At 41.5% G+C, this 27,796-nt stretch overlaps 2 protein-coding genes across 7 annotated transcripts in view; one reads left to right on the forward strand and one right to left on the reverse strand.

Annotated features, from left to right (window-relative positions):
- The first annotated feature begins 538 nt into the window (after nt 1–538).
- Nucleotides 539–17,651, forward strand: LOC108492350 (poly [ADP-ribose] polymerase 12-like). The gene is made up of 12 exons (XM_017804599.1): nt 539–855; nt 1,605–1,740; nt 3,981–4,275; nt 5,197–5,295; nt 7,727–7,850; nt 8,560–8,755; nt 9,900–10,020; nt 11,376–11,472; nt 12,419–12,497; nt 13,903–14,033; nt 14,729–14,880; nt 15,712–17,651. The coding sequence occupies exons 1-12, from the start codon at nt 539–541 to the stop codon at nt 15,975–15,977; spliced, it is 2,013 nt and encodes a 670-aa protein (XP_017660088.1). The 3' UTR covers nt 15,978–17,651.
- A 4,212-nt stretch (nt 17,652–21,863) lies between these two features.
- Nucleotides 21,864–27,796, reverse strand: part of TBXAS1 (thromboxane A synthase 1) — a 254,332-nt gene continuing 248,399 nt past the window's right edge. For all 6 annotated transcript variants that reach the window (XM_017804942.1, XM_017804943.1, XM_017804940.1 and 3 more), the window contains 3 exons: nt 27,394–27,531; nt 24,417–24,579; nt 21,864–23,789 (listed from right to left, as the gene is read on the reverse strand). In XM_017804942.1, coding sequence (XP_017660431.1) covers nt 23,715–23,789; nt 24,417–24,579; nt 27,394–27,531 — 376 coding nt within the window. In that variant the 3' untranslated portion in view covers nt 21,864–23,714. The remainder of the gene's footprint in view (nt 23,790–24,416; nt 24,580–27,393; nt 27,532–27,796) is intronic.

The raw sequence follows: 27,796 nt of genomic DNA on the forward strand, positions 1-27,796 counted from the left end.
GCACAACCATGACTGAGCTTTTAATTTAGATAGTGAAAGGAAAGGAGTGTGAGAGTGGCTTTCATGATGCGTCATCAGAAAACTGGCACAGGTCGGGAGCCTTAACTGAGATGTTTTTCTGGTGCCTCACAACAGCTGAATTCACACATCAGCCTTCTTCCTGTAACTGAAGGTGGTGAAGAAGACTTGGCTGTGGTCTCTCTTCTTCCCTGTGCCAGTTTTTCCTGTGGGAACTGTACAACTTTGCAGCTCATCCCGTTTTGGTGAACTTTGACTAAAAACCGTCAATATATCCTAAAAGCCAGGCAGGGCAGGGAGGCGAAGGGCCCTCCCACAGTACGCCGCACGCGTCGCACTCTCCGCAGCGAGTTCGAAGAGACCCAAAACAAACCCCACCCCCGGGACCCGCCGAGGAGGGAGCAAAGCCTTTCGGGTGGCGCCCGTTCCATCGCCGGCGGTTTCGCTTTCGTTTCCGTTTCCGTTGCTTCTCCCGGGGCGGAGCTCCCCTGGAAGCCGGGGAAGGTGGCACTCCGGGGCCATGGCGCTGGCGGCCCAGGCGCTGCGGGTGCTGTGCGGCAGCGGCGGCTGCCTGGAGCAGGCCGACCTGCAGCGCTGGCTGCCGGGCCGGCCCTCGGCGGAGCAGCTGGCGGCCGTGCTGCGGGACGCGCAGCGCTTCACGCTGGTGCAGCGGCCCGGCGAGGAGGGCGCGGGGGCGGCCGCGGAGGTGGCCGTGGTGGTGGCCACCAGCCCCGTGCGGCTGTGCCAGCAGTACAGCGCGGGCTGCCCGGGGCACTGCGGGCAGCTGCACCTCTGCAAGTACCACCTGAAGGGGCACTGCCGCAACCACGGGGCGAGGTGAGGGGAGGGCGCGGCTTCCTTCGCCGGGGGGGTCGGGGGAGATCAGGGGGGTTCGGCGTTGGGCACGGTGTGCCCCTGCAGTGGAAGGAGGCCTCGGTGAAGGCCGTGCGGCCCTTTTTGCGTCTGAAATGCTCCTTTCTCCCCCTCCTGGGTTTTTTGTTTGTTTTTTTTGTTGTTGTTGTTGGGGGGGGGTTGTTTTGTTTTGGGTTTTGTTTTTTGGGGGAGGGGGGGCTGGTTGGGGTTTTTTGTATGTGTATGTGGTTGGTTTGTTTTTTTTTTCCTTCCTGTTTCTAAAAAGGCAGACACGGGCGGTGGTTTCACAGGCTGCGGGTCTCGCAGCCCTTCCTGCCCAGCTCACCGCCGCTCCCTCCCGCAGGGTCCCCGGCGGCTCATCCCCCACGCAGCCTGTGCTGCGGGATGTTGGGGAATGTGCTCGTGGAGTGGGAAGGCAGCGTTACTCCGATGTCTTGGTGTTTCCGTGGTTGTGAGCTCCAGGTCAAAAACACCAGTATTGTCAGACGCTGTTGTGACTGTAAATCAGAAGTAGCGTGGCAGTTATCCTCAGAGTAATTGTGTAATCTGTTTTGCAAATCACATAATTGTTTTATAAAGGAGCAGCACGGATTTTTCTGAAGCTATGGTTTTGAAAGGTGTAGTTTCAAAACTGTTTAGTGTAATGCCCATGAGATAGCAAAACAGTGCTAGTCTGTTACACTCATTTTGCCGTTGGGTTTCTTAACTTGCAGTAAGGAATGCAGGTTTGCTCACAATTTCTTCTCGGACCACAATCTTCGTGTTCTAAGACGCCATGGGCTTGAGATTTTAGACAGTGATGAACTTTGCCAGCTTCTGCTCCAAAATGACCCTTCCCTCTTACCAGAGGTGAGTATTACTGTGACAGTTTCTAAGCCTTGGGTTTCAGTGAGCATCACCAAGTGGAAAAGTCTTGATAGAGATGGAGATGTTAGGTGTCAACTTAGTTAGCTTAATGCAAATCTAAAACTTTATATATGCATCCTCTGTTCTCACCTGTGGTGGGTTAAGCCTGGCTGGCAGCTAAGCACTCGAACAGTCCCTCACTTACTCCTCAGTCCCCTGTCACAAGCAGAACAGATGAGAGATAACAAGTAGAACAGAAGTGACAAAACTTGTGGATGGAGATAAAGACAGTTTAGCAAGTGGAGGAAAGAGGGGAGAAAGTAAATGTATCAAAGGAACACTTCTGCTTCATCACCTAAGCAGACTGATGCCCAACAAGTCTCTGAGCAAGGGCCACCATGTAAGGAAGACCCATCTCTTCCCCCTTCCCCCTCTTTCCCCCTGTCCCCTCTCCCTTTTTTTTATTTTTTATTTTTTTTAAGATCATGACATTATATGGCATGGAATATTCCTTTGGCCAGTTTGGACTATTTCATAGTTTTGGCTGGGATAGATACAGTGCTGTGTTTTAGATTCAGGATGAGAGTAATGTTGATAACACAGTCATGTTTTAGTTGTTGCTAAGCAGCGATTGCACTAAGTCAAGGACTTTTCAACTTTTCATACTGCCCTGCCAGCCCATAGACTGGGAATACACAAGAAGCTGGGAAGGGACATAGCAAGGACAACTGACCCAAACTGGCCAAAGGGGTATTCCATACTATATGACATCATTCTGAACAGTAAAACTAGGAAGAGTTGGCCAGGGGCTGGTGTCACACTGCTTGGGGACTGTCTGGTCAGGGACTGGTGAGCAATTGCATTGTGCATCACTTGTTTTGTATATTCTTTTATCATTATTATTATTTCCCCTTCCATTTATATCCAGTGTTTATCTCAACCCCATGAGTTTTATCTTTTTTCTGATTCTCTCCTGCATTCCCCGGGGGAGCGAGCAAGTAGCTGTGTGGTGTTTCACTCTTCCTGGTTTCAGCTGGGATAGAGTTAATTTTCTTACTAGTAGCAGATACAGAGTGTTCTGGATTTAATACAAAAATAAGGTTGACAACCCACTGATGTTTTGGTTGTTGCCAAGTTGTTGTTGCCAAGTTGTTGCTTACTTTCAGTCAAGGACTTTTCAGTTTCCCTTGCTCTGCTGATGTCATCATGGCGAGGCTTCGCGAACGAAGATTTGGGAAGGCTCTATCCACATTTGCTACAGGCACGCTGGTGGCTTAAGAGGCCAATACGTGACAGACATATCCGATTGCAAAAGGCACAGCAGAAAGACTCCTTAGATGGTGTATTCTGCAATACACGGTTCTTTCTGCGTTGCCTTTTTATCTCGAGAGTGATCCTGCGTGTGTTCTCGAAGGAGACAGCTGCGTTGTAGATGGTGTGTCTCCAGGCCTCCCGATTTGAGGCCAGAGTAGACCAGTTATGGTGATCAATATGGCCAAGGCTGAGATGTTGTTTCAGGGAGTCCTTGTATCTTTTCTTCAGGGCTCCTCTCATGTGGCAGCCAGTGGCAAGTTCACCATAGAGCAGGATCTTAGGGAGGCGGTGGTCCTTCATCCTTGAGACGTGTCCTGCCCATCGCAGCTGCGTTCTCAGTAACATGGCCTCAATACTTGTGACAGCTGCTTGCTCTAGAACAGATGTATTGGTCACATAATCTGACCAGTGGATGTTTAAGATTGAACGGAGGCAAAAAACTGAAAGGGAGGATAGCCAGGACAGCTAACCCAAACAGACCAAAGGAATGTGTTATCAACACTGCTTTGGTCACAAACCCAGAACATAGCGTGGTGTGATCTGCTGTGAAGAATGTTAAGTCCATCCCAACCAGATCCAGTACCCCTTTACCATCAAACACAGGTACCATCAAAAAAGTTCAGTATTCCAAAACTAGAAAATCAAAAGGTCGTGACGCAATAAAATCCACTGTTCTACATTTATGTGACTTAGCACTAAATTCCATCTGCTTAAGAATGTCTGTAAGAATGTTGTCTGTTGGAAGATCTTTCTAAACATTAGCAGGGCAAAGGAAAAACTAACAATCATTTGGAAAACAAGAAGAAATGTATCTTTTAAAAGCAAATGTCTACTCATAGTCGTAACAATTTAAAAATCATAGATTCAAACAGTCTGTATGAGCACACTGTACCTTAATCTTTAAAATCTTTTTTCTTTCTCTACCCAAGGTCTGCTTGCATTATAACAAAGGTGATGGACCTTATGGATCTTGTACCTTTAAAACGTCCTGCACCAAACTGCATGTTTGCCAGTACTTTTTGCGGGGACAGTGCAGATTTGGCAACACCTGCAAACGATCCCATGACTTATTGAAGTCAGAATGTCTTGAGAAACTGCTGAAACAGGGAATGAGCTTAGACAATATTGAGAGACTACCTTCTCTGTATAGAAACATGTATGACATCAAAAACGGCAACAGGAACATGCAAGACACAGAAGAGGCCAAGACTTCACCATGCAAAGGTAAGTGATACCATCTTTTGAAAACATCTGAAGAAGAGTCCCTATAGTTCTCACAAGTGTCATTAAGGAAACTGAATTCACATTTTGATTTGTCTTTTAGGAGGGACCTTGTACCTATCTCAGTGACAGAAATTTGTGTCTTGACAAATGAAGTGAATTTCAAGACTTGGGTTCCTGACAAAGTGCTGGTGTTTATAAAAATCATAAATTTGGGGCTAAAAAAGCGTGAGCATCACCAAGTGGAACAACAGGAACTGGAAATAGGGAGGTCTATAGTTTGGGGGTTTTTTTGTAAAAAACATAAAGGTTAAGAACTTTAAGAATAGGAGTGTTGTGTCTGACTATAACTATTCAATTTTTTTCATTGGTGTAGTGATTGTCTAGCATAAGAATTCAGAGACAGCACTATCCTAGTTACTTCTTAGAGATGTAACATTTTGTTTGCTCTTTTCTTTTGAAGTTCCTTAGAATTGTAAGTTAAGTATAATTTAGCAGGAAAGAAAAAGGATAACAGAATGGAAAATCCAAGTGTGTATGTTCATCTCCACTATTCTGCCTCCATTGCTTAATTTTACAGACGTATCAAATTTCAAAACTTCATATTTTATAGCTGCCAGTGTTATCAGCTGTGTGGAATGCACAGTTAACTCAAGTCCATTTGGAAGTGTAAAGGCACTGGATTCTATTCTTGTTTTGCAGTGATAGCTAAAAACTGTATCTGAGGAATTTAGCAGTTACAGGAAAGTCGTGTTCAGAAAGAATGGATACAGTGATGGAACTTTTGAGTATACAAGGTTATCAAAGGCTACAATGTCTCTCTGTAGCTGAATGCAGTTACGTAGTTACAAACACTATCTTCCCTACTGATAGGAGCACTTTAATACAAATTATATTAATAAGTTTTATAATTTCCCCCTCTAGACAAAAAACACAGCTCTGGACGAGAGTCTGCAACTACAAAAGATGATGAGTCAGAACAGATCTGTTTATATCATCTGTACAAAAGTTGTGGCTTTAAAGGTAGGTTGTATCAAGTATCAGTATAGACTGTATCAAGCCCAGTGTATTTGCCTCTTCCCATAAAGAGGTGATAGACATCTTTCACAGAAACAGGAAACTTTAGAGCTTATGGTTATCTTTACTTAAATCTCACTGCAGTCTTGACTGCTGGTAGGCAAGTGTTTGATCTATCTGGTATACCAAACAAAGGAGCCATTTTATTTTCCTCTGGAATGCATAATATCTACCTGTGCTGAAGATTGGCTACTCCACCTGTGTTTACCTAAGGTACTTGCTGAATGACAGGAGTCACATTTCTAAATAGGAAAGATACTAAAGATACTCCCTTGTTTCTTCTAGTACTCTTCTGTTCTCTTTCAGCTCTCTCCCTGTCAAAATGTTCTAGCTTGTCCAGAAAAAAGGCTGCTGTGCCAGCTTTCTTGTCCTTCTGTCATCCTTTTCCTTCTTGATGTTCTTTAGCTCCCTGAAGTACTGCACACTTTCTCATATGGCCTATGTGGTGCAGCCTCCTTCACTTTCCCTATAGTTAAGCTGCCTTTTCTGCTGTGAAAACTGGCCTCAGGTTTATACATACTGGTACTGATGATGTCACCTTCGCTTCTGTTGACAAGTTGACATGTTGACTCTTTAAACTCCACTTAACACTTGCTGTCCCTCAGTCACTGCTACCACTGCTCTTGTTCCTGGTAAGGCCTGGACCCTTGGAGACTTCTTGAAGAGCAATGAACTTTGAGACTAAGGGAGTGATATCTGCATATATATCAGAAGATGGGAAAGGTGACAGTGATTAACTGGATTGTGTTGGAAAGTGTGGGACCTAGGCATGATGTAAATAGTATGGAATAAGCCATGGATACTCCCCCGGTTTCAGCTGGGATAGAGTTAATTTTCTTCCTAGTAGCCAATACAGTGCTGTGTTTTGGATTTAGTATGAGTGATGCCATAAATCAGGCCTTAAAAGAAAATCCCTATGACTCAATTTGTGAGTTTCAGTAGGCAGCAGTCCTTTATTTATGACATTGGATGCATAAAAGCCTCTTGCTTTTATTTAGTTACCTAATTAACAATTCAAAGCATTACCTAATACTGTTCCACCCCTTTCCCAGAATTGTTTCTCTCCTAGACATGCCTCCCGTTTTGAGTCGGTGGTCCTTCAGAGTGGTAGTTCTTGTTTGTTCCATAGTCTTCCTCACGTTGTCCTTTTCTTGAACTCTTACTCTGGCACATCTTCATGCCCTTGACGTCAGTGGCTGTGCACTTTGTACAATTTTGTACAACCATGAGGACAGTTTTGTCTAGTTCATCAGCTTTATCAGCTTTGCTTCAAAGTAAAGATACTTTCTGTCTCTTAAGAAATTCCTTTCCACTGAGACTGCTTGACCTTTAGTGATAAGCTATACAGGTTAAGCTACATGATTTTGTTACACAGTTTTAAGTTTTAAGGTATATAGCTCTATACCTCTATGTGAGAATAATAATGATAACACACTGATGTTTTAGTTGTTGCTAAGTAATGTTTACCCAAAGTCAAGAACTTTTCAGCTTCCCGTGCTTTGCAAACGAGGAGGTGCACAGGAAACGGGGGAAGGAGCATGGCCAGGACAGCTGGCTTGAACTTGCCAAAGGGGTATTCCATACCATTAGAACATCATGCTCAGCATATAAACTGTGGGGCGATGGCTGGGAGGGGCTGATCACTGCTCAGGGATGGGTTGGGCATCAGTCAGTGGGTGATGAGCAATTGTAGTGTGCATCACTTGGCTGTCTTGGGCTTTACTCCTCTCTTGCTTTTTGTTATTCTACTTTTATGTATATGTATAATTGTTGTTGTTGTTATATTTTACTTCATTTCAGTTATTAAAATGTTCTGATCTCAGCCCATGGGTTTTACCTTTTTCCTGTTCTCCTCCCCATCCCACCAGGGAAAGTGGGAGTGAGTGAGTGGATGTCATACTTTGTTACCATCTGGAATTAAACCACATAGTTCTCCTCTTACCCTAAAACTGAACACTGTTGCCTTTTTGGTTTTTTCCTCAGTAATACCACTTTGTGAAGTATTGTGAAGAAGTGGTTAAGCATAGATGTTTAAGTCTATAGTGTTATTCTGTATATGAAATAATAGCCCTGCATGAGCTTGCGATCTCGATTCATTTTTGTCTCTGAAACTGAGAAGACAGAATGATCTGTGCAATTTTAATGGGCAAAGAGAGCCTAGTAGGTACAGAAACTGAACTTCTACCTAAGCCCAGAAATTAAATGTTGTTTGCTTATGCTGAAAAATTTTGAACTACTGCTTATAATGATTCCATAGGTAAACACTTTCCATGACTATGCTTTTGATGGTTTCACTGACTAGTTATCCAGCCCTGAAATATCGGAGTTTTCTCATAGCTTGTAAAAATAATACTTCTTTTTTTAAAAACTTTTTCAGAAAAGTGTATCAGAACTCATTTTCACTTGCCATATAGATGGCAGATCTCTGATGGCAATACCTGGAAGGACTTGAAGAATATGGAAGAAATAGAAAAAGCGTATTGTGACCCAAATAAGACCAGGTATAAACTCTTCTAAGATTTAATAATGTTTGGAGTCATTACATAAGTAGCTTAATTTGGTATTCTCCTACTGACCTCACTTCACATGGGATTTGCCCCTCCTTCCCCCTTTTCCTGCAGTCCATACTGTGGAACTGGCAGAATGCCTTGTGTACCTGGAGAGAGAGAGAGAGAGAAAGAGAGAGAGAGAGAGAGAGTGTGAGAGAGAGAGAGAGAGATACTCTTGGGTGCAGAGAACACTAGGAATATGAAAATACCTTTAAGAGCTTTGGAACTGGTTATGTATTACAAAGAGGGTATTGAAAGGGGCTCATACCAATATGCCACATCCCATGCTAGAAAATTTACCTATCCCTCTTATATTATGTTAGAGGCTCTTTAAAGCACTACTTAAGTTATGACAGTGTCCTGTTTAGAATATGGTTGGTTAGCAAGAAGGCAGTGCATGTTTTCCACTGTTTCTATTAGTCTGATGTAACTCACTAATTTACAAGTGGGTAATGGTTACTGCCCATGGAACCAATATGAGATGTAATACTGTAATGCAAAATATGTACCAACACAAGACAGAGCTGGGATTTTTATGGAAAGTGGAGGTTTGTGTTCTGCTTTTTGGTGATGTTGGCTTAATTTGCAAATTTGTGGGCTTCTGAACCTCTGAATAAAGCTTCACAAACAGTTCTGATTTTTTTTCCCCTTTTTTTTATAGATATACTAATGGTGTTACTGAAAGTGGCTCTGTCATGGCATGTATCTGTTTTCTCAGTATGTGCTGTGGGTTTGCAAAGGTTAGGCGTCTTTCTACAGCCTCCTCTGTGACCAAACCCCCTCACTTCATTCTTACAACAGAATGGATCTGGTACTGGAAAGATGAATTTGGCATGTGGCAGGAGTATGGAAAAAAAGTAAGTGTGGAGAAATAGGGAGACTCAACTCTATGTTAAAAGTGCAGAACTACTGAAAAGTGCACAGTGTTTATATCCTTCCCCTCTTGTCACCCTCTTCTTTTCACTGATACTGCATAGGTGGACTTTAAAGGCCTAATGGGATCTTTTCCCTGGGAATTTGATGGGTTCAGGTAGGGGAGTGATCTCTGGTGAGTCACAAGTATTATCGACAGATAATTACTCAGTGAGTCACGTCGGATAGGATCGCATTAATATGTTCTTTTTGTCGCTCCTGACTAAAACTTCCTTCTCTGATTTGTACTCTGCCTCTTTGTTGGTCTAGTTGGTGAATGTGTCTGTCCTGGTTTCAGCTGGGATAGAGTTAATTCACTCCCTAGTACCTGGCACAATGATTTTGGATTTAGTATGACAACAGCATTGATCAAACACTGATGTTTTAGTTGTTGCTAAGTAGTGCTCACTCTAAATCAAGGATTTCTCAGTTTCCCATGCTCTGCCAGTGAGAAGATGTGCAAGAAGCTGGGAGGGAGCACAGTACAGCTGACCCAAACAAACCAAAGGAATATTCCATACCATTAGAACATCACACTCAGTATAGAAACTGTGGGGAGTTATCTGGGAGAGGCTAGTCACTCTTCAGGGACAGGCTGGGCATCAGTCAGCAGGTGGTGAGCAATTGTATTGTGCATCACTTGTCTGTCTTGGGCTTTATTCCTTTCTCTCTCTTTTTTCTTTCCTTTAAAATATTACAGTTATTTTTATTATTATGACTACTATTATTATATTTTACTGTATTTCAATTACTAAGCTGTTCTTATCTCAACCCACTTTTCCCTTTTCCTCCTCATCCCATCAGGGTATGGGGGGTGGTAGTGAGTGAGCAGCTGCGTGGTACTGAGTTGCTGGCTGGGGTTAAACCACAGCACCCTCTGAGCAGTAGTGCTCACAGCGTGCCCTTTGCAGTATAACTTAGGCTTTGTAACAGTGTTTAGTTTGTTTTAGGGGCAGCTGCAACTGTTTAATACATTCCCAAAAGCTGATACATACTGCAGCTACCATAGATATCAGAGTTGTTGGGTTTTAAACTTGCTTGCATATAATAACCAGGAGAAACTTTTTTTCTCTATTTTTGGCCTAACAGGATGATCTTCATGTAGCTGCTACGGTCTCCAGTGATGACCTGGAGAAAGCTTATATAGCCGAAGGGTCTCCAAAGCTGAACTTCAAAGCTGGAAGGCATGAATATGAATTAAATTTTGAAGGTAGGTTCCATTTTTCTGTTCTTTTGTTTTGGCCCTCCCTCCAAGGTCTCTTGTGGTTTTAAACTACTTCACTACAGGAGATAGAAGAGAGAAATTTGAACACTTACAGAGTCAGAGCTTCTATGAAATTTCTCAGGATAAGAGCTGTCCACACAGGCAAAGTAGCATTCCTGTTCCTTCAGACCTGTTACTTTTGAGAAGTTCTTGTGCCAGGTTTCAAAATGTCTGCCAGAAGGTCCAAGTATGACATTGTCATTGATGCTGGCACCAACACAAATGATGAGGAACTTCTAGAAGACTTGATCAAGCCAGCTTCTGGTCTGCTTTAGTCACTGGTTTGCAGAAAAACAAATACTTGGGCAAGGTATAGGATCCATACAATCCTTAGCATTAAAAGATTTATGCAGATATTTTCATCCTGTCTAGAAAGGCTGAGGAAATACCTCGACTATGTCAAAGTAGAAAGATGTGTTTCCCAAGAGTTCAGGAAACTTAAGCCACTTGTAATGGCACTGTCTTCTCTGAGCTGTTGCCTTTCCTGATATCCTTTTCAAAATTATGGAAAACAGTGGTGGGAATCAGCCTGCCTAGACTGTCATTTTGGTGTAGTTGTCTTTGATCCAATCTCCATTACTATCTCATTCTGCCCAAAAAAAAACCAACCAAAAAAAAAAACAAAACCAAAGTAAACAAACAAACCACCCCCTAAGACCCCAACAAAACACAGAAAAACAGAAAGGACATGTGATTTCCTGTTTGTGATTCAGTCAGTTGCAATGCTGGTGAAACTTGTCTGGCTTAGAAAGGAAAATTGCATAGTAAATCAATCCCTTTTCTAAGATTTGGGCTTTTTTAGTAACTTAGGCAATTATATGCCATGTAGATATTTTTTTGCAAAACTTAATTTCTAGGCTTGTTGGTGCCAAGAGGGTTTTTTGTTTGTTTTCCTGTGTATCTCTGAAGATGAGGCCTCATTGTCCTGGGTGCTACTGACTCTTAATTGTTAGTATGGCCTATGATAGATCTTAAGTTCTGTTTACAGGATTTGAAATCTATGACTAAATGGAGGAAACCAGTATCTCGATTGCATATTGAGAAGGAGAAAAAGTAAATACTTATTTTAAAATGATCCTTTTTGGTAAAGTGTGGCTGATGGAAAAATGAAGGGAAAATAGCCACCAATGTCTGTCATTTCCTGTAAAGTTAAGAGCAAGAGTAGAAAAACAAATGCTCAGTGTATTTTTGTCAATGTTTTTGACAAAACAACTTAGTGACAAATGTTGCTGGAGTGTGAAAGCTTTCTAAAAATCTTTCTAACTGTTCAGGGGGGTTTGTTCGTTTGTTTGTTTTCCCAGCCATGATTCAAAAAAACCTTCGCTTCACAACAGAGAGAAAGATTTGCAGAAGACCTAAATTTGTCTCTCAGGCAGAGGTAGAAACCACAAGAGCCAGGTAAACTGCAGCTGCTTATTCTGAAGTGATGGATTTAGTGCACTGTGAACGCAGTGTCTTCCATGGGTGTCAATAAGGTGAAGAAGTAGCTGTTAAGGCAATTGTGAAAGACATTGAGCGGGAAAGGGACATACCTTTCCTACACCAATGTCTTGCCAGGATAGTATTGCAGCCTGGCCAACAGTTCAAGCAACTCAGAAACCTTAGGGGTGAAGAAAGTTTGGGCTTGGCATAGAAAGTGTGGAAACGTGGGAAATAATTCAACATGTAGCAATGTTTTAGGGAGCTGCTGGCTATAATAGCTAATACAGATGGAAGCAATAACATTTATGCACATTAGCTCTTTCTGAGATGACTAATTTTCAAAGCTAAGTACAAGTTTACAAATAATTCTTTTGAGAGCAACCAGACAATCTGAGAGGAAAGTAGTAGTTGTTACAGGTGGAGCAAAAAGTGGGAGTCTGCAAGGAGATATAATTGCATGTAACAGCCAGTTCCCTTGCAGCACACAGTGCTTGCTTAAACACCACTGAAACGAGCAGCTAAACCCACTAATTAAAATTGGGGTGGAAGTAGCTGGGAGGGCTGTTTCTGTCATACTGATGTGATACTGGATGCATTTGTATTTATCTACCCCAGTGCAGCAGAGCTTTTATGTATTCAACTCTGCAACTAAGAGAAATACTTACATGTTTAGTTCAGTGTATATCTGTGGGGTTTTTTTCCTTGCTTGGCATCTTTCTTCCTGCCATAAGTCTTGACGTGATGATTTGGAACAAATATTTTCATGTGCTGAACTGAAATGACAGTTTTGAAATATTTCTGAATATGTTCAGTTGCCTATATTCTCCCTAAGCTTGACAAAAGTGTTTAGTATCGTATGTACCTAAAATGTAGTGGGTTTTTTTATATTAACTGCCTATTTGTAATATCTTACAATCAACAGGGGCATTAAACATACAGAAGAGTTTAAGGGCATTCCAGCTCACTGGGACAAATCTGCCCTGCCTGAACTGGGATTCAAGGTTTGGAGCTTTTTGGTTTTTTCTTTCTGTCAGTTTTGTCATGTAAGGTTTGTTACATCACAAGTTCTGTGTTTCTTGGCCTTTGTAAATTATTGTTTACTATGTAGTATAATGAAGAGGTGTTGGTAAATTTGAGCCTGATATCACACTGGGCACACCTAGAGGTGACACTAAACTCAAATTTAAACAAATGATGGCAGTATAACTGTGGTAATATTGGCTTTCACTGCTACTGTTGATCCCTTGCCTTGGCAAATCTGCCTGAAGTTTTTACTGTGTTAACAAGAGTGTTACTGGTGCCAAAATACATACACTGAAGCATCAGAAGTAAATCATGCCTCTGAACTTCAGGGTAACCATTCCCTGAGCTGTGTATAGGTAGACTTTTGTACATCTATGGAGAATTGTTGAAATCAGGAGAGTTCACAGAATCGCACAGAATCACAGAATGGTTGGCCTTGGAAGAAGAGAGACTCTGGAGATCGAGTCCAACTCCTCTGCTAAAGCAGGTTCACCTAGAGCAGATTACATGGGGTTGTGTCCAGGTGGGTTTTGAATATCTCCAGAGAGACTCCACAACTGCTCTGGGCAGCCTGTTCAAGATGGGATCTTTTATTAATATGTACCATAACTCCAGTAGAATGAACTTGTTTACCTTTGTAACACAGCCAGATAATATCTGCACGGTTTGCCTTTTCTTATGTCCTGCCTGCTTCCACCACCTCCTCTGTCAACTTCAGTAACTATACCTACAGAAAAGATCTTATCTGAAGCTTGAAAATTGCTAACTTGCAAAATGCAAATCCTCAAGAAATTGTCAATTAAAAGTAGGGAAGGCTAACATTGACATTTTTTTATGTTCCTATGGAAAACACGATTGTCATGTAAGGAACTGACCATACTCTTCCCTAAAAATGTTTGTTCAAATAAAGCCTTTTCTATTTATTTAGAAAGACAACAGGCAGTGCAGTTTGTGTTAACTGGCTGTAGGGAGTATAAACAGAAAGATCTAAAAAAATACTCTTTGTTTTGCTGCAACATAGATTTTTTATTTATGTGCTCATTTCTGCTGTGCATTTAGGTACTGTTTGATATATGCATACATATGTATCTTGACCTAAATATTAAGAGTAGCTGAGTGTCTGCACAAAAGCATGCAGATCCTTTAATGTCCTGTGAGAGAGCAACCTGGGTGTCATAAACACCAGGAGTTAACGTTCCCTAGATAAGAGCTCACTTTTACAGAGCAGAGATCTTTAATCTGCTTTTTTTCCAAGACAGTTTCTACTGTTCATACCTCTGCTTCATAGAGAAGACTTTAAAGGTCTAAGCAGTGCACTAGGTAGGGTGGCTTTGGCATGATTTAGTAAAAGATGAGAGTAACTTTTCAAACTTTTCTTTACAGCTGATTGAGCTTGACAGTTCTTCTGAAGAATACAAGAAAGTCAAGGTGGACTTTCAACGTACAATGCCCAAAACAGCTATTAAAAGAATTTGTAGAGTTCAGAACCCATCGCTCTGGGAACTGTATCAATGGTATGTGTAAAATATTGATCTGGTAGGTATGCATGAAGTTTGCTGTTTCTGCAGTTAGCTGCATGCTGTATGCTAAAGATAGACACACATTTCTGAAATGCATCTGCTTCCACTCTCCCATTGAAATACCTAGCCAATATCAACATTTAGATAAAGAGATATCAACAAAACCAAACTCACTCAAGGCACAGAACTTAGAATAGTCAGAAGAGCTGTGTGGGAGGAATCCTTGCTCCTGAGTAAGTGGTTCTGACTTCTGCCACGCCTGTGTCCAGAACAGCTGCCTTCCAGTAGAGCCTTGGAGCTGCTAATCAGTCACATCTAGCACAAACACTGGTTTGCAGCTGGTCAAAACTGAAACAGTCTTCAAAATTAAATGCAGAACTCACGGAGGGAAAGCCTTAACTCCATGAACTCCTGTGTTTTGGAAAAAACCTACTGCTAAGATTCCTCCTCCCCACAGGCAGTGAACAAAAAGAAAACATTTTTAATATTAAATATGTGGAGGCATTTCTGTATAACGAAAGCATGTTTGTATGCAGCTAGACAGCAAGATACCATGTTTGCTCTAAGTTTAGGCCTTAATGTAAGGATTTTCAGAATGTACTCTGTAAAATTGTTTCAGAGTGCTAGTATGGCTGGAACCTGTGGGTATGGCCGCTGTGGAACTGCAAAGATACTGCTTCTTATTGCAGGCAGAAGGAGCTAATGCAGAAGAGCAATGGTGGAAAGGCTGCGGATGAGCGATTTTTATTTCATGGGACCCATAAAAAAGACATTGATGCCATCTGTCAGCAAAACTTCGACTGGAGAATCTGTGGCCTTAATGGGACAGTCTACGGCAAAGGTGGTTTTTCAGCTCTTTCATTAATCTTAGACTTGCTAAAAAATTGTCAGTATTTACTGCAGAGGTATACAGTTAAAAGGGGGGCACTCAGTCAATCTAGGGCTTCTCTCTGTCGTGATGTGGGCAACATAGCTAGTTTGGCAATGGTCATTTCGAGCTAAGGCGTACTGAAAGGCCTTGGCTTCTATGCTCCACTCAATCCTTGCAAGAAAAGACAGGAGAGGCCTGTTCTATGGATAGTTTCTGCTAGACTCCAGAATTACTTCTGTTCCAGTTTTTTCAAACTCCTATAGGAAGGCAACATGGCTTTTTTTTTTTTTTCCCCAGGAACCTAAATGCCATTCTGGTTAGGGAATGCCTTGTTAGCAAATTATATTCCTTTACATTGTCCTGTGTACAGGAAATTACCAGCATACCAAGTGCAATAGCAGAGACAGGCTGACTGGCTGACTAGCCCACCTTTCTGACTGAATACTTTGTAACTCTGAGAAATGTTTTGATGAGTGTTAATAGCCTCTGTCAGGAGATGAAGTTGAGTGGGATTGGGGAAGGCGGACATCTAGGGTCAGGAGGAAATCTTTTACAGAAATATGATGACATTTAAAACATTACTTGGATGGCTTTTAAATATGTGTGCTGTGAAAAATAAAAAGTGTAGATAATGCACAGTGATCATTTTCACTAAGAGGGACATAGAGAACAAGGGATGGCTTTGGAAAGGCTGTTCATGAGCTGCTTAATGGATTTGTTTATTAATTCACTTTCACACTATCGCTTTCTTCCCTGCAATTTTGGTGACTTATCAGCTCTGTCTTGGTGTCTCTTCTGCAGGAAGTTATTTTGCAAGGGATGCATCTTACTCTGACAAGTATTGTGGGACAGACTCAAGCAAGACCATGTTTCTGGCACGAGTGCTGGTGGGGGAGTTCACTCGTGGGAGTTCTGATTATGTTCGGCCTCCCATGAAGGACAGCCAAAACTTCTATGACAGTTGTGTGAATGATGCTTTAAACCCTTCTATCTTTGTCATCTTCGAGAAGCAGCAGATTTATCCAGAGTATCTCATAGAATACAGGGCACCAGTAGAACTCATATAGCAGTAAACCCTATCCTCATTGTGTTTAACTGGTATAAACATTTTCTTAGTATTCGCATAAGAGAGAAAAAGTGATTTTTATAGAAGTTGTGTGATCAGATAGGTGAATATTCAGAAACATTCTCTATCCTTTCTGTGCAATAGAAAACAAGGGATAAAAAGACACAGAATGTTTTATAATTCCTAAAATCCTGTGTCTGTCTCCTATTCTTTAGCAGCTTTTACATTTCCCTACATTACTAGAGACTTTTATAAATTTATAAGAAGAAATTCCTGATTCTTGTAGCATGAGGTTTGGCTATAACAGCAAATAATTAATGACAAGTTCAAATATTTTTTTTTAACAAGTTCAAACAGAAATGTTTCAGGATAGATCTTTACACATGCTCATTGGTCACTGGCTGTGTCCCTCTACCTCTTTATCTTTTAACTCAAAACTGGCTAAAAGCTGGTTTTTTTAGTAATCTCTCTCCTGTAACAGTAGACATTCAGGTGCTTGCAAATGTGTTGTACAATCTCTGTGCTCAACTCATTGCATATATTCTTATTAGCATTCCTTTTTGTTCCTGCTTAATCTTTGCCAACAAAACCTCAGAAATTAAACTTGCTTGTTGAAAAGGAACAGAGACTTATTTTTACTTGTTAATTTTCTCATTTAAAACAAGTACCAAAGGTATAAGCATAACAAGGGTTGCTTGGTGCTGTGTGATTTGGTTGATTTACTCTATCAAATAAGTGCTGTATTTTCTATCTGTGAAGACACCAGTTTTTCATGACTTTAACTGTGCCTACAAATGAAAGAATGCTGGCAGGTACCATGGAGGAAGCAGAGGAGGCACCTCATGCTGTTATTTAATACCCTGCTTAGGAGTAAAATACACTCCTTGTACTGCTTGATTATCAGTACCTTGTTTCTGGGAGCAACTTCACGGTTCTCTTACAGCTGTTGGGAAGGATGGTGATTGACTGTCTCATTAGGTGCACTGCCTCTTTGGTTGCAGGAGACACACAGGTTACCTGTGTCATCAAGCTGTCTGGACTTTTTTTGCAGGAGAAATGTGCTTACCTGGAAAGTAGTCTTCAGCCACAGAGCTGAAACTTTTAAAAATCTGAAAATTAAGTTGAATATTTAATTGTTCCCAGCATAAGATGTTAATAGTGTTGAGCAGTCAGCATATATGTGTGCAATCAAAAGACTTGAACTGTATTTTTATAAGATGTAATTGCTGATGCACAGATAGATACTTTATCACAGATTTAATGTGCGTAGGTGAGTGCTGGTTAGCTATAGTGTACTGCAGAAGTCTTAAGATATACTTTCTATATGACCTAAAAAAGCTCATCTCTAGGACCACTTCTTTTTAATTCATCTGCATGGTGACTGACAGGTGTACACTGGGTAACTCTTTATTACTTCAGCACTGTGAACCAGAAATTTAACCACGATTATCTGGAGTAAGGCTCCTTTTTATGTGACCTATAAAACTAGCAGCATGCTACCTAAAGGAAAATTTAACTCCCGTTTGTGTTTAATCCCAGTAAAACACTGGATATGGAAAAGCAAGTTGACTGTATTTTTCCTTCTGAAAGACTTGTAATAGAACACAGACGATAAATCTCATGTCAGCAAATGAGCTTGTCAGCAAATAGTACATTCATTGAGGAGGATAACATGTATGTATGACAGCTTTAATACCTGTGCAGAATAAGGGTTTTTGTCCAAAACAAACCCCATGTTCATGGCAAATGAAAATACTAGTAGGATGCCTTTCTTCCTCTCAACATAAGCAGTATTTCAGCTAAGAACTAGAATAGCTTCAGTCATGTTAATCTTCTGCCAGAAAATTGAAACAATCTTTCTAATGCAAAAAGTTTTGATTTTTTTTTAATTGACTTTTTTATTATATTTTTATAACCTTTAACTTAATTCTTGGAGAGGATGTACGTATGCTTGTGTGTGTGTATGTGTGTAAGTAAAACAACAAATAAAATGCCTGGTTGTCCTACTTTGTCATCTGTTATTTCTCCATTAACACAGAAAAAGAAAAGTTGCCATGTTTTCCACTTCTGAAACTACAGTGGTAACTTTTCTTGTGTGTAGTAAATAAACAGGTATTCAAACCACTAAATTCCCTGTAATGGTTTTCTCTCTGTCAATACCGTTTCAATACACTTGTATTTGTAAACTCTTAGAGGCAGTAGTAGTCCTTTTACAGCTGTTTGGATTGCATTTGGAAATGAGCAGATTAAAGAGATGTTTGCATTAAATCTAAACTTTAGACAAAAAGTAATATTGAACCTCTTTTCTGAGTGAGGAGGATATCTTTTGGCTGCTTAAGACAAGAAACTGAGTAGGAACAGTGTAATAATCTGTCACTCATTCCTACGCTGTGTGAGGAGAAAGATAAGCTGTGAAGGTTGTTTCCTTTTTTGGTAACAGGTCCATCCAGGCAAGACAGAAGGCAAAGCCAGCAGAAGCCAAACAGCTTTGCTATGCCAGCAGTGTGGTATGGAGGATGGTACTTTATGAACCCCTAATTCCCCACCTGCTGGGTTGAGAAAGGGTCTGGCAGCCCACCAAAGTCAACACACTGCACTATTTAATGAGTTTTACCTGTAACTAGGTTTGTGATGCTATTCTGCCCAGATTTTATAAGATGTGGGTGTCAAAATCCTGTCTAAGTGGCAGTACGCTATCTGGTTCAGATACCTGCAGCCTGGTAAAGTAGGGGGTGGTGGAGAAGAAGATCTTGGGTGGATGGCACATACCAGCTATGGTGACGTGCTCAGCGCTGCTCGGCTTGGAGAAAGTTTGCACTTTGCTTCTGGGAACCATTGCTGAGAGCTACCTTTGGGCCAAAGGGCAAGTGGGAGTTGCAGAAATGCTGCTTAACTTGGAGTAAGTCCAGCACAAAATCCAGGTGGGATGGCTGTTACATGGCCAGGATTACTGATGCTTACCTGTTTTACCAAGGGATAGACTACCTGGGCCTCCACAGCTCCCTTGCACCTCTTTCTTCAGGCCCAGTCACGAATTCATCTCCACTTGCAAAAATCCTATCAACTGAGAGAATCCTTCTCCCTCCTTGAAAGGAGCCCCAGCATCCAGTAGTGCAGGGAGAAAACACCTTGGAGACGAGTGAGACTTATCAGGGTCAGGAGAAGGTGAGCAGGGCCAGTATGAACCAAGCAATGACACAGTTTATAAGTCAGCTGTAAATTCTTTTACCAGGTTTTCTGCTGTAAACACTTGGAGGAGTCTGGTATCAGGTGAGGCTGTGTCCAAGATGTTTAACAAAGGGAAATGAGAAGGTGCTCATTTCCTAAAAGTATCACACACAGAGAGAAAATTCTGCAGTTTAATGCCAGATAAGAACAGATAGTTCAAATTTGCAATCAGTGAAACATAATGATTTCTAACATGCAACTCTGCTTTTCTAGGAATACTATTTATAAAGTACAAAACTGTTAAGCTTTTTTCCTATCAGCAGCCTTATTAAAAATACCATTTTATACTGACAGCTTTCTGTAATCATTACAAAGATCAGAAGATGTTTTTAATAGAAGCTTTCCTTTACCAAGCAGCTTTTGCTTTGTATCAGCTGTCAGAGAATGACTAAAACCCTTTTGTAACACAGACGTGCCCAATTTTAAACAAACCCACAGCTCAGCAATGCAAGACAACACACTTAGTGTTTCTGAGGAAAGGAATTAGTTTAAATTGGTTTCTTTGTTCCTCCCTAAACCTAACTGCTGTTGACTGAATTTTGGGGGGTTTTGGCAGATTTTGGGTTCTTTTTTTGGTTGTTTTTGGTTGTGTTTTTTGGGGTTTTGTTAATTAATTCTAAAGCCAACTCTGCTCAGGATCAATTTGGGACCATGTTATATGAGTGCACAAACACACTGATTATCGTGATATTACCAGTTTCTGTTTTGGACAACTGCTGGCAGTTTAGTGTCTTGTTTTTCTGCAAATGTGGGCTTCCAGAGGGCTCGCTGATCCCTGAAGACAGCCTGCTCTTTAGGTATGTCACTGAGCTCACACAACTACGGTGAGGTCCAGTGTCATTAAACATCTTGGTACGTGTCTGTGCAGTGTCTGGTGACTGTACCACCAACTGTTATTTAAAAGGAACAAATGGCTTGGGGCTCTTCCTATATTACTGGAAAGTTGGCAGCTCTGTCTTTTCTAGCTGTCTCTCTCAGTCTGCATGCAGAACAAGGGTTGATGCACTTCCAGAAATCTGACTTCAGATGCAAAAATAATTCCTCTATTCCCTACTACTACAAACTGACAGGTGAAAACAGATAACGCTTCCTAACCAGAAAACTTTGCAGAACAGTTGAAAAAATGTTATCACAGACTCAAGGGAGTTTACTTGCACGCATACTGTCCATTTTCAACTTGAATGCAGCTGGGAAATACTCTTGGTTCATTTTCCAAGCCTGATGAGAAGGGAGTGTTGCCCTCTGTCAATAACCAGGTGGAGGGCATGGAGCTCCACTTGGGGATGGATGGATGAGGAGCTGACCCAGAGCTTATAGGTAAGGACTAAAGGGAGGGATGAGGGGCCCAGGAAAGCTCGTTAATATTCAAGGATCACCTCCTCCAAGATCAGGAGTGATGCATCACAACAAAGAAGTCAGGCAACCATATCAGGAGACCTGCATGGATGAATAAGGAGTTCCTCAACAAACTGAAACACAAAAAGGAAGCAAGAACAGGTAGCCTGGGATGAATACAGAGAAACTGTCTAAGTTGCCAAGGATCAAGTTAAGAAAGCTAAAGCAAGCCCTGATAGAAATAAATCTGGCCAGAGACATTAAGGGCTACAAAAAAAAAAGCTTCCACAGGTATCTCTGTGATGAAAGGAAGACCAGGGAAAATGTAGGCCCTCTGGAAGGAAACAGGAGATATGTTTACCCAGGACATGAAGAAGGCTGAGCTACTCAATGACTTTTTTTGCCCCGATCTTCACTGGTAAGTGCTCCAGTTGCAGAGGCAGGGACTGGGAAGGAGAGTCTATGTAGAATCATATCTTAGAAAGGGACAAGCTTGGTTAAGGATGGAGTATTTTGTCAAAAATGAAGCACACAACAACCCTCTAATTCATGTAAGGAAAACAAACAAGCCTTTGGCAGCTGACTTCAGATGGAATAAGCTTTCTGCTCATTCAAGTAGGTGAGATGTTTTTAGGCAAGGTCCATCCAGCTTTTTGCTAACTGTATGTATAAGGTATACAGTAAATCAGCCTCCAGCACACTATTTTCAAGGAGGGAAAATTATGGATAATGTGTAGAAACTAAGGTATATACAGTGTGTTGCTTTTTAAATAAATAAAAATCACTCCATCAGCAATTCATATAAGCAGTGTGTCTGTAACAGGGCACTACTGTTTAGCATGCCAGAGATGCTCCATAGAAACAGGAACTATTCCAAGACTGCCAGGTACTTCATCACTAGTACCTATACAGTTCCGGTTTAAAAAAAAAAAACAAAAACACCAAAACACAAAAAACATGAAAGAGAAAGACACCATCTTTGAGAAACAAGATACAGTAATTTGATCAGTGTTCAGGCAGCATGTGGGAAGAAGGCAGCAAAAGATAGGGACCTAGCCAGGGATCAGTGTGCAGATGGCTCCTTCCAGAAATCCTTGCAATGAAGATGAGCAGTCAGTCTCTTCCTCCTGCTGCTGAGACACTTCTCTGTGCATACCACAAAGAGAGATGCTGTACCTAAGGAAACCTCAAGCAGAGTACGTCAAGCAGGCAGAAGGTCAAGACTTGCAAAGAACCAAAGCTGCCTCCTTATTTTTATAGTGCCATAAGAGTTTTTGCTATATACAAAAATTTTAAAGAAAAAATAAAGGAAAGAATTAAAAAAAAAAAAAAAAAGGAGACTGCACCAACTTCTTCTCATGGTTTTGTTATGGTTTAACCCCCGCCAGCAACTAAGCCCCACAGAGCCACTGGTTCACTTCCCCCCAGTGGGCTGAGGGAGAGAATCAGAAGAGTAATAGTGAGAAAACTCATGGGTTGAGATAAAGACAGTTTAATAGGTAAAGCAAAAGCCACACACAAAACAAGGAATTCATTTACTACTTCCCATGGGCAGGCAGGTGTTCCACCATCCCCAGGACAGCAGGGCTCTGGCATGTATGACAGTGATTTGGGAAGACAAAGACCATCCCTCCGAATGTCCCCCCCTTCCCTCTTCTTCCTCCAGATTTATATGCTGAGCATGATGCCATACAGTATGGAATGTCCCTGTGGTCAGTGGGGGTCAGCTGTCCCAGCTGTGACCCCTCCCAATTGCTTGTCCACCCCCAAGCCTCCTTGCTGATGGAGTGGTGTGAGAAGAAGAAAAGGTCTTGACTCTGTTCAAGCACTGCTAATAACAAAAGACAAATCCAAAACAGAGCCCCATGCTGCTATGAAGAAAATTATCTGAGACAAAACCAGCACAACTGTACAGACAACCAGTCTGTGGCACCCACTGAAGGAAAGGTGTGGGGTTTTTCCTTGTCAATTGATCCCTGCTGTGTGTTGCTCCACTAGCTGTGTGGTGGTTGAAGGGCTTTGTAGAGAAGTAGGAAAGAGCATGGAGAAAATCTGATGACTGGAAGTGTACAGCTGTTTTGGCTGTGAAGGTGCATGTGCACAGTCATACAGTTTGAATGGATCCATGGTGCTGCTGCAGCTGGAAATCAGACAAGTTCCTTCCTGAGGTGAGTGAGGCACTTGGGACATGAGCTGCTCCAGGGTCACATAAGGAGACAAGAGAGCTGCTGGGACTGATGACCCTGGATCCCACTCCTTTAACATTGGCTCTAGTGCATGCATGCTCTTAATTTCCTTGAGTCAAGGAGCTAGACAAGAATAGTGCCAACTCCAGCGCTTGGAAAGGAAAAGCCTCATCATGAAGCAGATGTTGTAACAACACCTTCTGATTAACCTTCAATTTCCTTCAGTCTTCCTGCTTGCTTTAAATTTGTATCTTCTTTTTCTCCAGTTTTCCAACAGCAGTGCAGTAGCCAGCGAAATGGCAGTCACCTCATTTCCTTGGTCTTAGCTACTGGAACTTAACTGGTAAGCAGGGAAACTCCTCATTCCTCTATCAATGCAATGTGCCAAGTGCAAATTGTTAATTTAAGTGTATATAAAATCACTTCAAAGCATGAGGGAGGTGCAACTCTTTCCATTTTACAGACACAGGAAGAAATTAAGCATTGTGCAGGAGCCTCAGCTTTGATTGTTAGCAGAGTTGATGACAAAATCCAATGCACTGCATCCCAGGTTTTCTGTTGTAATTGTGGTGCCTTTTGGGCTTTCTCTAGAGTAGAAACTTTGAAGTGCATGAGAAGGATGTGCCATATAATGAATTGTAATTAAAATCTCTTTTAAATTGCTTGTACGCTTAACACCTGCTCCATTTGTTGAAATTGAGCAGGAGGAAAGCATTCTCAAAGATGAGCGAAAGGAAGTGAAAAGCAAGTGCAAGTGGGATGCTACTTTTCAGATGCTATTCACAGTAATTTGAAAACTGCCAAAAAAGACTGTGGAGCCCATTTTAAAAGGTGACTGGAGGCTCTCCCACAGGAGGGCACTGAGGAAGCACCTACTGACCATCAGTGGGACTTGGGCTCCTAGCTGTCTTTGAAAAATAATTATATTTTGTTAGTGAGTCACTAACAAAGGGTCTCATCCCAGTAGGCTTCAGGATGTAAATTTTCTTTTAGCGAGATTCTAGCATAATGTAGACTCCATTTTTTGGTCCAAGTGTGGCTTTTGATTTGAGCTGCAAAGGAATCTGAAAGAAAAAAGAGCATCTTATGTACAGTTGTATGTGTTTGTTTCTGTGTGTATAACACCCCCATACACAGACAGACACTTTTGTTGGGAGACCAGTTCATACCAGGATTACTGCAGAAACTGTAAAGTACTTGTTCTACAGTCAGCTTCGCTAGCATAATATTAAATAGAATTTACAGCCAGAGGCCGAGGCATTGGTTGCCCAGGTATACTGTAGATCTGAACAGGAAGAAATTAACTCTGTAAACTCCAGAGCTGCTGAGTAAGTGCCAGGTGCAATGTACATAGCAATAGGCATATACTAAAGTGCTGAGATCCTATGAAGTATGTACACCCATTCTCACCCTCTATAAATCAAGATATTTTGACTGTGGTGTTGTTATACCGCTCTCCACTAAGGTAGGGCTGTGTAACCATTTCTTTTGTTGGAAAAATCACATATCTTGAATCATATTTTGATTAAAACATGCAGTCCAGGCCTCTTGTCCCTCCTTATTATGAAAGTGTCTCTAGCAGTTTTCTCAAATGAAGTCACAAAGGCAAATCAGTTGCCCTCTGTCTAAGATATACTGTCAACTCTCTCAAGTTGACAAGCGTGATCTTTAGCCTCCCTGCATGTACAAACCTCAGTCTCTGGGCAGGTCTTGAATTGAAACTTCTGCAAAATCCTCAGCAGAGTCATTTTTGTCTCTAACAAACCCATTTTCATGCCAATGCAGCCACGAGGTCCTGCCCCAAAGGGCAGATATGCAAAGGGATGTCGTTTCTTCTTGGCCTCCTCTGTAAACCTAAAGAGTGCAGAGATGGAAACCAGTTCAAGGAATGCTATTTGCTCCCAATTCCATGATTTTCATTTAAATCTCAAAAGATGGTTATTTCAATTGGTCTTAATAGACAGGTCAGGGGAACTATTGACAGATTATGTCCTGACATCTTAAGTAAACAGATAATTGACTTTACAGCCATCAGCCTTTGTCAGCTGGTGATTTCAGGAGAGGACATGCAGACATGAGTATTACTTCCAGTCTATCTTTCACAACTTGCCTTCATTTGAGGACCATGCCCAGAAGAATGATAACTTCAGGTGCTAGGGTGATTAGGGACATGTCCCTCACACCTTTGCACATGTGAGGGAGAAATTACAGCTAAGAGGAAACTAATAGGCTGCAACCTGAACTGAATAGAATTAGCAACAGTATTCCTTGCTGTGCCCTGCAGATGAAGGTCAACAGGAATTGCTCTTTGAAGCTTGTAAGGGGAGATGAAATCTCATGGCATTGGACAGGCCATGGAAGATGGTTATTACAAATTCAGTACAGCCCTTCTCTCTGCTCTTGGCCTAAAGAGACCAGGTTCACAATTGGGAAACATTAAAATTGCACATGGTTCTGTTCTTTGAGCCATCTCAGTACCTCAGTCCAGCTGGAAAGACTGTTTAATGTGTCAATCTGTATGCAGATCTGCATCAATTAGCTAGCTTTAAAATACTTGATCAGCCCATTAGAAATGAGCCTTTTTTTTTTCCATGAGGGAAACAAAATTCCTATTTGAACAGCAGTTCAAAGGGAAAAAAAAAAAAAGTAAAATCTGTTTGCCAACATCTGCAAAGATGAATGCCTATTGGATAAAATATATACAGACAAGAATACAATGTCTGAGTCAGTACAAGTTATTAGGGCCAATGCATAATCAACATGGTCAGGCTAATCCTGGGCTGTATTGAGTCACTACTCAGAGTGGTGCCTCGAAAGAAGCAAACCCTTACAGTGATGGCATTACCCTGGAAATCTACATAATCCTCCCATGTCCTAAGGTATTTGGAACTTTTCTTCTACTACCAAAGTACTTTTCCAGTTCTGTGCATGGATACAGGTTCTGCCTTCATGTATGGGGTCATCCCTGAGAATCTCTCATCTCTTTGGATACAGTTTGCAAGAACTTCAGACTGCTAAGGCCCAAAGAACTCATGCAGGGTAGAAAGAGATGAGATGTAATACAGGCTATTTTGAGCTTTGGAAAAAAAATAATATTATGTATTTCCACTAATCCCATCTCCACGCTTAGATATCCTAAATAAGATCGAGTTACTACTCCAAAAAGTACTATAGCAGCCTGTAATTTGAGACTGAAGGACCATTAACTTATATACTGTTGCATATCCCATCCAAATAGGTTAATGCAATTCTTGCCTTGCTCACCCCCATATATCATTCTGGTAAATTTAAAGTCTCCCCTGTATTATTCCAAAGGCTGATTTCAAAAATAAATATTAGGGGTAAAAAGGCTGTAGACAAATCATTTTATTTTTTGTTAAGCTCTTATTTTGTAATTCTTACTAACATTACCAAATGATACAATCCAAGGAGAATGTTAGTAATTATACATCATTCCTCAGGAAGTTTCAAAAGGGAATTAATCTCAGATTCATTACAAACAGCACTGTGTGAGTCAAGGGGACTGCAGCCCCACTGTCCATTTTACTCCGTAATGTGCTTTCATGCTATCATTGAAGTGGTGAATACACAATTAAGAAAACATTTGTAGATAAGCATTACTAAAAAAACCCACCCTAGACTTCCAGTTACTGCTAAGATTCCTCTCCAGCAAAATTTCTGGGCTTCTCTAACCCTGAAAATGCTCTTCTTCATGGCCAAAAGAGCCCGATGGAGCATATGCCTGGATTTGTTCCAGAAGGAGCATTAGGCAAACCCACCTACACCATACACATGTCTTACTGGCAAAGATGGTTCTGGGCTGCCTGCCTCACACCCAGTTGTTTGTGGAGCAGTCACTTTTTTTACTTAGTAAACTTTTCAGTGTAGTGGTAGCTTAAAATGCATCTGCCCACAAAACAGCTTAAAAATATATCTGTCCACAAAACTGAACTGTGCTTCTACACAGCACCACATCAGCTGAAACTCTCCCTGTAAGCTCAACTCAGCATCTGTAAGATAGGGCATGGTACAAAACCACAACTTGACAGTGTCCCCCCACCAGCTGAAGAGAAAAAATGCTCCATGTGAAAGTATGTATGTCTTGCCAAGAAAGAACCAAGGATCCTAACTTACAGATGGAGAGCAAATTCCCTGTGGCAGATGGGGTAGGTTCCCCACTCACAGAGGACCCACACCATTACAAGATTTCAGGTGAAAAGGGTGCTCTAAACCAGCCAGGAGCTGGATGAGTTTCCCAGGTACATCCATGTCAGTGAATATACTATCTCACTTCAGAATTTCTGCATCCAGAAGAGACATTATTCACAGTATCTGATTTGGAAATGGGTTTGAAAACCCATCTCACATTTCAACCTTGACGAAATCTCACACCCTCTGTGGGATGCGCCACTATCATCATTTGTCTAATTTGGTAGAAATAACATAATTTTATGGTCTAAATTAAACTAAATTCCACTCCTGGTGGAAATACTGCTTTGGATGAATTGTGGGTGACTGTGACTGTGAAAGAGCAGCAGGATCTGGTGTCTCCACTGGACAGGCTGGAGTTCTGTACACACCCTAATGCATAAACCAGCATTTAACATTGATCTAAACAGGCCCAAATAAGAACTTCAATCTAAGAATGAAAAGCATTATTCCACATACCTCTCAGGAATGAACTTCTCAGGCTCTGGCCAGAACTCAGGGTTATGGTGGAGGTGTCCAACTGCAGTTTCAATGACAGCCCCAGCTGGAATATGCTGCCCCAGCACTACACAGTCTTTAGCTGCTTCCCGAGTGAATCTGCAATGTCATGTATCCTATATGATTAATAAAGGTTAAAAACACAGCAGGAGAGATCTATAAAAGTAAATCTCTTCAGCTGACCCTACAATTTCCAGAGTAACACTTTCTCGGTAGATAAATACAACAACTGTTGCTGATGCTAGTGTCTTCTCAGGTGTCCTCTCCATCTAGAAGCCCATAGCTCCAGCCCAGACAGCTAATCTTTGCCCTTTTCAAAGGGAAGAATTTGTGACTATGTACCATTTTCCAAGGCAATAACTGT

This window comes from Lepidothrix coronata, unplaced genomic scaffold (genome assembly GCF_001604755.1).
Source record: "Lepidothrix coronata isolate B3197 unplaced genomic scaffold, Lepidothrix_coronata-1.0 Scaffold10, whole genome shotgun sequence".
In the NCBI taxonomy this organism is placed as follows: Eukaryota; Metazoa; Chordata; class Aves; order Passeriformes; family Pipridae; genus Lepidothrix; species Lepidothrix coronata.